This window comes from Oryctolagus cuniculus, chromosome 10, assembly GCF_964237555.1.
Source record: "Oryctolagus cuniculus chromosome 10, mOryCun1.1, whole genome shotgun sequence".
Lineage (NCBI taxonomy): Eukaryota > Metazoa > Chordata > Mammalia > Lagomorpha > Leporidae > Oryctolagus > Oryctolagus cuniculus.
Window position 1 is genome coordinate 87,627,722 of NC_091441.1, and position 13,450 is coordinate 87,641,171.

At 42.8% G+C, this 13,450-nt stretch overlaps 1 protein-coding gene across 4 annotated transcripts in view; it reads right to left on the minus strand.

The window, feature by feature from the left end:
• Positions 1-13,450, minus strand: part of PTPRG (protein tyrosine phosphatase receptor type G) — a 774,814-nt gene that overhangs the window by 39,231 nt on the left and 722,133 nt on the right. For all 4 annotated transcript variants that reach the window (XM_051852247.2, XM_008260863.4, XM_008260864.4 and 1 more), the window contains one exon: positions 12,574-12,665. In XM_051852247.2, coding sequence (XP_051708207.1) covers positions 12,574-12,665 — 92 coding nt within the window. The remainder of the gene's footprint in view (positions 1-12,573; positions 12,666-13,450) is intronic.

The window sequence follows — 13,450 nt, forward strand, 5'->3', positions numbered from 1 at the left end:
ACCGGGCTGTTGCAGTCATTCGGGGGAGTGAACCAGTAGAAAAGCATGTAACTCTCTGTCTCTCTCTTCCCTCTCTGTGTCACTCTGCCTTTCAACTAAGTAAAATAATTCATTTGTACCAAAAGGTAGACAATTCATTTTTTATGCTGAAGCCCACTTACACAATTAAACTAGCACACCATACTCTTTCCCAGAAGAGTAAATTAACCAAGGATATCTATTTGCTAAGAAATTTTATCACAATCTGGGTTTCTGTTTTTGTTTTTAATTGCTGTTTTCAAGGGATCCAGCTTAGACTTGCAACAAGTAAATTCCACCTCCACTCTTCTTCTAAGAAATCATTTACACAATTACACATAGATACTACTGTACCACTTAGTCCTGGGTCCAAGACCAACTATCTCTAAGTGTTCAAAATTTTGGTTCAAGAAAGCTGTGTGGTCATGATGCCCAATAATCTATTAGACTGAATTAGTGGATTTTTTTTTTTTTTTTGGTGTTGACAGACTATGTATACATTCAGGAAGACTCTACATTCCACCTTCTCATCGTGTTGTCACTTCAAAAGGGCATTTCCAGTTCAAGAGCCTGGAAGGGTGCTCTAAGTGTATTTGCGCAGGTACAGTCTGATACCTGAGTCCTGCTGTACAACAGCTACATCCAACTAACTGGAGCTCCCCAACCTCCTTCCTCCTTCCTCCCTCGACCCTCCCCCGCAAATATTTCCTCTTAAAAATACTCTGCTGAATTTGAGATAAACAACAGACATGACATTTACTTTATTCAGAGTGAAAGATCTTTGGCAAACGCACAAACATCTAAACTGCCACAGATGCTTTTCTTAGCAAAGGGTATGAAGATCTGTATGTGTAAATGAGGTCCTACTTTGGCAAGAATTTTATAGATCCAGGCCTGACAATCTGATTTCTCTTCATCTGGTGACAGTTAACATTGACTATGTCATTCCTTCTCTACTTTCTCTCGAGAGAGCAAAGCTCTAGGGTGGCTTTTTGCATCTATTGACATTTTCAAACTTGAATCATTCTTAAGCGGAAAATAGCATCTCTTATACTTAAGGAAGGTGATTTATATGTTCCTAATCCAAACTGCTTAGCATAGAAATGTTACTTATCAAATAGGTAGTGCTCTGTGAGCACCGGTTCTTTTCTGTGTGAACAATTCAGGTTCTAATCATTTTAATAGGCAACCTTAAGAAAAAAATTGCCAAGTTATTTACAAATATTTCAGGATTGAAGATGTTCATGAATATGCAATCATGTTGTATGCCCAAGAAATCTATAGCTCCCATGATGTAACTAGCATTAACAAAGTAAGCAGAGCCAAAATGCTTCCCCAGAATATTTAGCAGAATGCACGATTCAAGATAAATTTTTCCAAAATTTTCTATAGATTCACTTAAAATTTTCAGAAGTAAGCAAATCCTAAAATAATGCTCAAGTGGCAGTGAAATGATCTCGGGGTATGTTGAACAAAGACATTATATATATATATATATATATACACACACACACACACACACACAAAGTTGAGTCTGTTTAAGATGAGCTCACATAATGGGGCCGGCGCCGCGGCTCACTAGGCTAATCCTCCGCCTAGCGGCGCCGGCACACCGGTTCTAGTCCCGGTCGGGGCGCCGGATTCTGTCCCGGTTGCCCCTCTTCCAGGCCAGCCCTCTGCTGTGGCCAGGGAGTGCAGTGGAGGATGGCCCAGGTGCTTGGGCCCTGCACCCCATGGGAGACCAGGAAAAGCACCTGGCTCCTGGCTCCTGCCATCGGATCAGTGCGGTGCGCCGGCCGCAGCGCGCCGGCCGCGGCGGCCATTGGAGGGTGAACCAACGGCAAAGGAAGACCTTTCTCTCTGTCTCTCTCTCTCACTGTCCACTCTGCCTGTCAAAAAATAAATAAATAAATAAATAAATAAATAAAATTAAAAAAAAAAAATGAGCTCACATAAACTCATCTTTGAAGAGGAGGCACAAAGAATGACATGAGACGTAACCCCAACAACAGCTTAGCATATAGAAAGCAGCAATTCTTTCCTAGTTGTGTACAAATAAGAGATATAAAACTGTTTTCAAAGGCAGCGTGATATCGTTAATAGTAGAATGGGGTGAGCACAAAATTCCCTCCACAACGACAGCTTAGAATTTTCACTTCCCCTTAAACTTAGGGTGTCACTATGAAGAACGGGGGCTATAGTTCAAAATCAGAAAACGTATCAGCCCTAGCGCTGCTCTACTCTGTGAATTAAAGATGTTCAAGTTCTCATGATTCCAAGGTGAAAATCATGGCACTTTAAAGGCCACAGTCCACCTCAAATCATTAAAATAAATGCTTTCAAGGTTAACAACTTATTATATTTTTTTCCTGCAAAGTACTCAACTGAAACACCCAAGCTCACATCACACAGGCTCAGCACGCAGACCGCCTGCTACCCGCATGGCTGGATGATGCAGAAACCTCACAGATCTCAGCACGATACTCATGGAAATATGACTCACTAGTCTCTCCAATTTGCATCTTTACCCCAGGAAGTCTAAGCATACCCTCTGGGTTTCTGGGCACCACTGATAGCATCAAAAAATGGCCACATGCATGCTGCACTGACCAATGCCAGCCACCCAGGTTACACGTTCTTTCTCTTTCAATGAAGATGGATAGCCGAGAGGTCATCCCTCTTTTCTCCGCTACAGTAAGATGGATTTAAAGCCAAGAGTGACTAACTGCAAGTCTTAACTGTCCTGTTTGCCCATCAATTCTCTAAACATGAACAAGATGATTAGAAAAATAATGCAACTAGCAGAAGGCCAGGCAGTGAGACAAGTATCCTAGACATGACCTGCTCAGTTTGTATCTAAAAAATCCTACATGTTGGAAAAAGACATACATGCATAAATTTCCATCTGAACACAGGAATCTCATTAAAGATCGCGGAGGAGGTGAGCAGACTAAGAAGGAATGTGTATTTTCCATGCACATCACATTGATTAACGTGCACTCAAAGGGATAGCTACTATTTTCATACTCCTCTGACCATCGAGCAAGCAAGTTTTCCTAGGTTAACCCACGGCTGCTATTCATCAGAGAAAGCTGGCTTCAGACCCACGGGAGCTCTGACTCAGAGAATGGGAACCTACTAGATGAAGCAGTGAGTGAGCACCTGGGACTCAGGCAGGTGTTAGGGAGAGGGTCTCTGCTGCAGGACATTTGAACTGCGCAAGACATGAACGTGACAAAGTGAGGTCGCGAACGGTATGTGACTGCATGGTGCAGAGTACCAACTCTTGGGGCAGGTGCAATGCTGCAGTGAGTTAAGCTGCCGCTCAGGATGCCTGCATCTCGTATCAGTGTCCGTTCAAGCCTCGGCTACTCTGCTTCTGATCTAGCCTTCTGCTACTGTGCCTAGGAAGGCAGTGGATGACAGCTCAAGTACTTCTGTCCCTGCCACCCTTGTGGGAAGGAGGCCCAGATTAAGGTCACGGCTCATGACTCTGGCTTGACCCAGCTCAGGCTTGTTTTTCTTTTTTTAGTTTTTTATTAATGTAAATATTAATAAAAGACTAATTAAGATCAGGCTTAATGCACCACTAACCAAGAGAGTCAACAAATAGAAAGTAGAAAGATAACCATTCCACAGGAGAACAGACAAGGGCTAAAAACAATAATCAGATCACAAAACGTCCATTTTATTCTTATACTTATTCATCAATAGATGGACATCTTGGTTGATTCCCTATCTTAGCTACTGTGAATTGAGCTGCAAGAAGCCCCGGCTTTTGTACATTAGGGGAATGAACCAGCAGATAGAAGATCTCTCCCTCCTGGCCCAATACCCCATCACTCTGCCTTGCAAATAAATAAATTTTTTTTTAAAAAGACTAAAAATGCTAGATGGATTTGATGACTTCAGTGAGAATAAATGTCACTGGTGTGGTGGTGCTGATGGGAGAAGTATGCAGAACAGACTTGTGGGCCAACATCAAAGTAAGGTGTCTTCACCAACTGCAGGTCTGATGGCAGACTGTTAGGATGTAACGCAGGGGCTGGCGCTGCAGCGTAGCAGGTAAAGCTGCCGCCTGCAGTGCCGGTATCCCATATCGGCTGCTCAACGTCCGATCCAGCTCTCTGTTATGACCTGGGAAAGCAGAAGAAGATGGCCCAAGTCCTTGGGCCCCTGCATCCATGTGGGAGACCCAGAGGAAGCTCCTGGCTCCGGATTGGCATCGGCGCAGCTCCAGCCACTGCGGCCAATTGGGGAGTAAACCAGCAGATGATAGACCTCTCTTTCTCTGCCTCTCCTTCCCACTCTGTGTAACTCTTTCAAGTAAACAAATCAATCTTTGAAAAAAAAAAAAAAAAAAAAAAAGATGTGATGCAGTAAGAAGAAAGTCTCCATTTACTAAGTCCTTACAGATTGCCAAGGGACTATGCTAGATGTTTATCATACATTATCTTTACACAAACCCAGTGAAACGAACGTAATTGTCTTTATAATACCTATAAGGAAACCGAGGCAACTTCTGCAAAGTCACATAGTTAATTTAATGGCAGTGAGGAGATCTGAACTCAGCTTTGCTGAACCCAAAGCCTATGCCATTATGCTCTATGCTATACTGTTTGTCTTCATTCCCAAAGCATCACAGTTTTGATGAAGACAAGGAGTTCATCTGAGCACCTATCCTGGTTAATTTGATGATGTACACGTTCTACTTTTGTGTCATACTGAAGGTTTACATTACACATAAATTAGATCACTACTGTTATCCCTAAATCACTCTATTAAAAAGCATTTAATGTATTTGATAACCAGTACATAAAAATGGGATAATTACTACTAAATACGATTATTTATGCTTAGTTACAAGATTTTAGTTTTTCAAATTTTTTCAGAGAGACCACTTCCTGAATGGCTGCAACACTTTAAGGTTTTTTTTTGGGAGAAATGCTGTGCTTTGTCTTCAAGCTTAAACTTCAGTTGCCTAGAAAACTCCTAATAGTAGAATGGTCACTTTGAAGATGCCAACAAACAATATAGTAACTACCTTCCTGCCAAGAAGCTTAGGTGCTGGGGTTGACTGGCTTAAGCTCTGTTTAAGGTAAGATTCCTTCTTGCTTAATCTGAAAGTTTCATATATATATATATATGATTGTGTATATATATGTGTGTGTGTGTGTATATATATATATATATATTTTTTTTTCTTCTCCAGTTAAGTTATCCACTCTGCAAGCCATCGCCATGAAGTTCACGTAGCTCTTAGCTGATTTCGAAACCTTAGCTCAAATTCCAACCGACTAATGGAGGGCAGAGAGAACATGTCAAGGCCTAACATAGTCTCTGACTCAAATCAGTGCTATTCTGTCCTTACTCAGCCACCTTCCTTCTATCCCCAACCCCAGTCCTCACAACTGGGCTGTTACCTGGTACTGTTAACCTCTAGTGAGCAGACCTCATCCTCCCTCATGTCTGTCCTCTCAGGCCCCCACGAGCCATCTGCAGACTTCATTCTGTGCCTGGTGACGTCTCTGTCAACTTAGAAAAGTAAAGCAAACAGCAAATAGAAGAACATTATAGAGACTGCAGTTCCCGAGTTGGGACTCAGCAAATAGACTTTGGCCCAAGTCAGACTCTTAGCATAAACGGAGAGGTGTGGAGATCCGAACATCTTATTTCCTAACATAAGAAGGAATCTCTTTTCATTTGTGACAAAGTGAAGTCAACAAAGAAAAGGCTTCCTAATAGTCAAAAGGCCAATGAATCTCCTTTGGAGATAATCTCTGTATAAATAAAATATGCCATCAAGGTTGGTTTAATCCCAAGGGGTTTAAGCTGCATGTTTAAAATCTCTTTATGTGCTGGCACCCTGCTGAAGCCAGTGACCTTCAAATTATTAAGATGTATTTTAACTGCTCTAAAGGAAGGAATCATTTCTTGATTTCTAAGCTACTGGTTAGCAGCAACATTTTGCTTTATAATGCTCTTATTAGAACGTTAGATTTCCCAGTTTCCAGAGGAAAAGCATTTGTAAGGATATTTTCATATTGTGGGAACTCCTTGCTGTGTGTTCTATCAACAGGATGATTTCATGAGCTAAGCTCTGACTTTTAAAAGTTGCTCTATAATGAACGTCTGCAAGATTAAGTACTATAATGCAGTGGATTTACTTTATAGATGGACTATGCAGGTAATGGTTCATTTGAAATTGTAATGAAAATATTCAAGTTATATATTTTTTAAAGATTTATTTTGAAACTCTAAGTCAAGTTTGTTATTTCAGAAGGAAACCCAAGGCCTACTTCTGAGGCTGCTACATTCCTTTCCACAGGGATTTTGTTTTTAGGCCCCTTCCATACACACAGGCTAATTTCTATCTTCCTAGCTAATGTTCCCCCCTCAAGAGACATCACCCATAATCTCACCGGGGTAGAATGCAGGTCTGACTTCTGCCTGCAGACTGCACTCTGAGCTTTCAGGTATCTGCTGAGATGCTTGCCTGGCCTGGCAGGTGCCCTGTAACCATGCTTTATTTGAGTCTGAATGACCGGCCACTCTTTCTCTCTCTCTCTGATCTGTCTGCAGAGGTGCCTCTTTGTCCTGATAGATGACATATTCTATTAAACCTTGCTACCTTATTTACCACTTGAAGAAAAATATCCAGAAGTCACTATATTGTTACTATTATTATTATCACTATATTGTCCCATTATGCTTCCTCCTCACACATCCATTCCCTAACAATGGGAAACCAGTAATCATAGAACGTATGATTTTTGAAAAACCATTAGTGAAAAACAGTAAGAATCAAAGCCCCTTTCATTTTCCTGCCAGGGTCACAGTTTCACTTACGCCCGGCCAGGACGTCCTCACCTTTCCAATTTATCAGATAGGGAACCAGCACTGCAATTTACAACCTTCATGCTAGATACATACTCTTGCATTTTGAGTTCCTTTCACATGGGGCTAAGGGTCCCTATCCACTGTTTTCAGTCTCCCAAATTTCTACACTTCATGTATCTGTGTGGGTGGGTGGGGGGAGGCAGCAGTGAGGGGAGACTGTCCATTTTTTTTTTTTTTAAACTCGGGGCCGGCAGCATAGGCATCCCATATGGTTTCCAGTTCAAGTCCCAGCTCCACTTTCTTTTTCATTTATTTTATTTGAAAGGCAGAGTTACAGAGAGGCAGAGGCAGAGGCAGAGAGAGAGAGAGAGAGAGAGAGAGAGATCTTCCATCTGCTGGTTCATTCCCTAGATGACCCCTATGGCCAGAGCTCCATAAATCCGTAGTCAGGAACCAGGAGCTTCTTCGGGGTCTCCCACATGGCTGCAGGTGCAGGGGCTCAAGGACTTGGGCCATCTTCTTCTGCTTTCCAGGCCATAACAGAGCTGGATCGGAAGTGGAACTGCTGGGACTCGAACTGGCACCCATATGGCATGCTGGCACTGTAGGCAGTGACTTTACATGCTTCACCACAGCGCCGGCCCCCAAGTGTGTCCATTCTTAAGACTGCCTATGCTTTGTTAAACCAAAGGACACACGTTCAAGAGTCGAAATTCCCAAATTTCCATTAGGATTAGTAAACATACTAACTTGAAATCCTTCAACTAGCCCTAGAAACTGCTCTCCAAGGAATGGATATCAAAATGTCGACAAAGCTTTCCTTACTCTTTTGCCTTTTCTATAATCCTTCTTGTGAGCCAACTGATCCCATGTATGCTCTGAGACTTAAAGACCAGAGTTGTTTATGAATTTTAACTACACATGAATCATCTGAAAGGTGATTTTTGTATTCTTCTCTGTGCCCTATTCAACCTGTCTGTAAATGGCTAAGTCATTCAATTCACACAGACCTGTTTTTGCAAAAGGATTCTAGTATTGCTGAGTAGTAAGTTTGTTTCTCAGGAAGGAAGAAAACAAAATAACTAGCAAGAACAAGATGTTAAATGCAGAAGCAAATAGTCAGTGCTGGTGAAAGGAAGATAATGATCAAGAACTCAGAAAACATAACAAAATCCTAAAGCCAATGGTACATACACATGAAAATACCCTGATTTAATGAAATAATATCCAATTGAGGAAGCTGAAGTCTTTGGATATCAAAGCAGTCACAGCAGCATGCCAAGAGGTGACAGAGCCATTTCAACATATCTGTGCTTTCCAGTCATACAGAGAATTCCAGTGTTTGCACCATGCAGCTATGTAGCCTTGGGCAAATTAGATAATGTCTGCACCTCAATTTCTTCATCTGTACAATGGGCATATCAACTGCATCTTTTTTTTTTTCTTTTTTTTGACAGGCAGAGTGGACAATGAGAGAGAGAGAGACAGAGAGAAAGGTCTTCCTTTGCCGTTGGTTCACCCTCCAATGGCTGCCGCGGCTGGCGTGCTGTGGCCGGCGCACCGCACTGATCCGAAGGCAGGAGCCAGGTACTTCTCCTGGTCTCCCATGGGGTACAGGGCCCAAGCACTTGGGCCATCCTCCACTGCACTCCCTGGCCACAGCAGAGAGCTGGCCTGGAAGAGGGGCAACCAGGACAGAATCTGGCGCCCCGACTGGGACTAGAACCCGGTGTGCCGCCATCGCAAGGCGGAGGATTAGCCTAGTGAGCCGTGGCACCGGCCTCAACTGCATCTTTTTCTAAAAGATGGTAGTAAAAATAAACAGAGAAGTTGGTAAATGCTCAATACTAGATTTTATATATATATATATATATGTGTATATATATATATATATAAAAGATTAACTGTAAACTAACGTCTATGAACAGAGTATATTGGGTATTCTATAATGATGACCCTGGGGCTCTATTTTTTCAACAGTTTGGCACCTTAATTTTTAATCTTGGGGCTGGTGCTCTGGCGCAGCAGGTTAAAACCCTGACCTGAAGCGCCGGTATCCCATATGGGTGTCAGTTTTAGTTCCGGCTGCTCCTCTTCCCATCCAGCTCTCTGCTATGGCCTGGGAAGGCAGAAGAAGATGGCCCAAGTCCTTGGGCCCCTGCACCCACGTGCAAGACCCAGAAGAAGCTCCTGGCTCCTGGCTCCAGATTGGTGCATCTCCGGCTATTGCGGCTATCCGGGGAGTGAACCAGCAGATGGAAGACCTCTCTCTCTCTCTGTTTTTACCTCTGTCTGTAACTCTGTCTTTCAAATATATAAAATAAATCTTACAAAAAATTTTAATCTCACTCTTTGCACACATTTTCAACACATACAGTGGTTCACTTTCCTAGAAGCTTTCCAGAAATATATTAAAACATTTTTTTAACTTATTTGAAGGCAGAGAGAGAGAGAGAGAAACAAAGAGAAAGTGTGCTCTCATCTGGTGACTCACTTCCCAAATGCCTATCACAGCCAAGCCAGGGCTAGAGCCAGAAACTGGGAATGAATGCAATCCTGTCTTCCATGCGGGCGGCAGGAATGCGAGCCGCAGCCATTGCCTCCCAGGGTTTACATTAGTGGGAAGAGATCATCGGGAGCTGGAGTCAGGAACTCAACTCAGGCAATGATGTGGAATGCAAGTGTTTTAAGCACTAGGCTAAGCACCGGCTCCTGGAAATACCTTTTCCAAAATAATAATAATAAAATAATAAACCCCAATTGCTGAAAATGAAAAGCTTAAGTGATTTATAGTCAGTTCATAAATCTGGGGCCCAGTACTGCTGTTATTAGGATTTGAGCAAGGATTAAAATATAATTGAGACTGAATGGGCTAAGTAAGTACCCTGTAGGAACTCTATAAATCTCTTACTTTATTTAGGACTAAGAACAATTAGATAAATCTGGAGGTAAATGATTTACAATAATCCTATGGGGGTCTCCTTTAAAGGAAAGTTGTAGTGAAAGCTTTAATAGAGTTCATTTAACTCTATCAGATAACAAACTTGATTTATTAAAAATTATGTTCCTCATATTGCATTTTATCATGTAAGACACGGTTGCACTGCTGCAACAAGAAACTGTAAGAACAAACAGAATAATGCAATGTCAAAAGTGCTTCATAAAGGAAAATACTTGACAACTTTAACTGTTAAAAAGGTCTCTAAGATTTCATTTAATAAGAAACTGTGATCAAGCTGAAAGGCTTTAAAGAAAAGCCATCGAGGGTGACTGTTTCCTAGAGCAGAGTGAAGTAAGTTCATTTTCCTATGTGTGCTCCTAGCAGGACTATGGTATGTATGAAAACCTAAGGAAAAAGCAAGGTTAGCCTCAACATGGTTTCACTAGATAAGCCCTGTAACAGCAAACTGCCTTACTAAATCTAGAGTAATTCATTTTTCCAAACACACTGCAACCCAACAAGAGTGCACCTCCTGCAGCCAATGAGGCAAAAATGAAAACCATGGACTTTGCTGAAGAAATGTTTCCTCTATACACTTACAATCCCAGTGAGTATGAATCAAGAGAGACCCACATTTCAAAGGGAGGGGGGAGACACACGTTTAAAAATTGTCTTTGCATTCTGAGTCTTTCACTTGATGCCCATAAAATAGAGAACATTCAAAAGCAATTCTTGGACACCTACTCAAAGATGCGGCAAAGCAGGCACAATGGATGGCATTTTCAGAGAGTTCTAGTGACCTCAGAGTTCTCAAGTCACACAAAGGGTGGTGCAGGGTGGGTCCCAGCCGGGGGTTGTAGTTCTGTGTTAGGGACAATTTTGACCTAAGATGCATGAAAATGCTCTCTCTCCATGACTACTGAGATTAACAATACCATGACTTGGAAGAAGTTTTCAACAACTTACACTTCTACCCTGATTTATGGATTCCAAAGGGCTCTGACACAAAGCATCTCATGTGACCTTGACTGCTGTCTCAAGTGGCAAGGACAGCAGGCATCCTGTGAGAACCCTCATTTCTGATCCTTAATCCAGTGATCAAAGAAAATAAAAATTTGAAAAAGGCACAAGAAGTGTGCCTATCCCATCATTTAACTGCTTAAAAGTGGATTTCAGTTGCACTGCCACCCAACGAGGAGCTTGTCAGAGTAATCAGGTCAGAGGAGAGAGTGGCCTCCAGCAGTTCTGCAGGAGGCAACACATATTCTAGGAGATGTGAGAGGAAAGTGAACACGGCACAAATCCAGGAGATGCAATAGCACTACTTAGCCTGTGTGGATACAGACTGCTCATGCCTGTATGCTGTTTGTCCTCTCGGGGCCAGAGTGCACTTTCTGCGACCAAAGATCAAAGGCTAAGGTAACATCTCTGTGGGAGTCATTTCAGCAGCCACAAAATGATCCAAGAGGAACTTAAGCACAGACTTTCCTGTTGGCCTCCTTGTTTCTATGTGACAAGGTTTAACAAGAGAAGCTGAGCAGAATGCATAGTAGGACACTGGAAAAACTCAGCAATATCTAATGACTTAATATCAGTAAACATGAAAAGGGACAGATAAGGCCCCATCCATAACCACACCTAGTGACAATCAGCTAACAACAGAAGCATCCTTCCTGGTACCAAGACAATGACTGCTCCTCTGAGCTTCCCAGCTACAGCCCTGTAGGAACTTCTAAGGATGTCTTGCTAACACTCATTTACTCCATTCACTGATTCAGCAATTAGTGAACAAGTACCTCCTATGGCAGGTCTTTTCTAGCGCTGAGGATATAGGCACCGCCCTTACAAAGCTCTCATTTTAGCAAGGGAGAGACAGCACACCAACAAGCAAAATGTATCGTGTATGAGTTGGTAAAAAGTGCTCTAGAGAATGATGCAGGTCAGCGGGATGGGGGAGCGATGGATATGGGGGGGGCACTGTAATACAGGGCTACAAGGAGCGCGCGTGTTTATAAAAATAATAATGTTAGGGAGGCAGAAGTGTAAGGTATGTGAAGATGTACATTAAGAAGCACAGACTAAAACCCAGAGGTTTCAGAAAGTTCCTATCTATCGAAAGGAAAGAAATGCCAGATAAAACTGGTGGGCGAGATCTTCAGATGCTCCGTCCTGTTACAAGTCACCCACTACTTAACTTCTCAATGAGTATGTCGTTTGCTGGAATTCACTACAGTTTATTCCTCCATTCTCAACCTGTAACATTAACCTGCAGTTCTGCCTTCTCCCCAAAGGATGAATAACACACACCAGACCAGTAATGTGTCTCTAGGCTTCCACATACAGTCCCCATGAACCAAAACTTCCCACATTAGGATAGTTTCAGTGAGCCACCTCAGAGGAGAAAACTCTCCTTTAAAAAAATTATCACAAACTGGGATTTAAAAACTTAAGAACCAATTGCCAATCCGAGTGAAATTTAATCCAGGTAGATGATACATAATGTGTTTGTGTGTTCTTCCTTTCTACTGCTACCTCCCTCCCCTAGATGCACATGTATCCTAGTTTGGCTCATGGTTATCCCTCTTAAAGAGCATTTTACTACCTTGAAGATATTGAAGGAGCAAGATTTTCCCACGTTACCCTTAGTGAGTGGTCTTTTAGAATGGGCAGGCTCTAAAAGGCTGCAACAATATTTTGTCGTGGCTCTCACACTGAACTGAGAACAAAAGAGCAAACAACCAGCCCGCGGGAAGGAAGCGCAGTGTGTGACTTACCTGGAATGGGAATGATAGGAATACTCTCATTGGGGACCACCCGAGGCGAGTTGCTATCTTCCACATAGAAATGAGCAGTCTGGAAACATTTTCTGCGTAGACAAGAGAAAACCATGTCAGCAGAGAGACCCGAGAAGTACACTTGTCTGAGTTCCTCATTTTTCAATTCTTCTTTCATAGATTTTTTTCCCCAGCTTTAAACATCACACAGCACTGAAGGCAAACTCACAAAAAAGTAACAGGGGGTCAGGACAACGTTCAGCCTAACTGGAGGAACCCAAAGTAGCTGCGTACCCGTGTTTTCTTCTAACCACATCCAACCTGGGAAGTGCACAGCGAAAGGCTTACTGTTGAACTGCTCAGATAGGTGAACACTTGGGCACACAGCGAACCTGCTCCACAAACCGCTAGGATTTCCCCCACAGTATTTCTAACTTTGGTATTTTACGGGGGGATACGTTGCTCTTCTCACCGCCCAGCACTAAGTTCAGAACCACATCTCGAACCCTCCCCAATGCAGTCATCCCGCAACCCAAGTACACAACAGCACCACATTGTCTGCGCTTAGCAAAGGGCCCCCAAGCCTCAGACAGCTCTGTAAAGGGGTCAGAGGGCTGACAAGGGGGCAAACACTCAAAGTCCGAGGCCCTTGCCAACCACATCCCAGGCAAGCACCTGACGCCCTCCTATGACATCTGCTTGCTTTTTTCTGTTTTCTTTTTCCTTTTGTTTTTACCTGGACTTGAGGCAAAGCAGGGAGCACACACTGGTCATCATAGGACAGGCAGTGAACAGAAAAGCCATCAGCAGCTCACTCAGCCTCTGCCCGCTGATGCTGGCCGGCCCTCGGCTTTCCAGCCTCCACGTCACTGTTCAT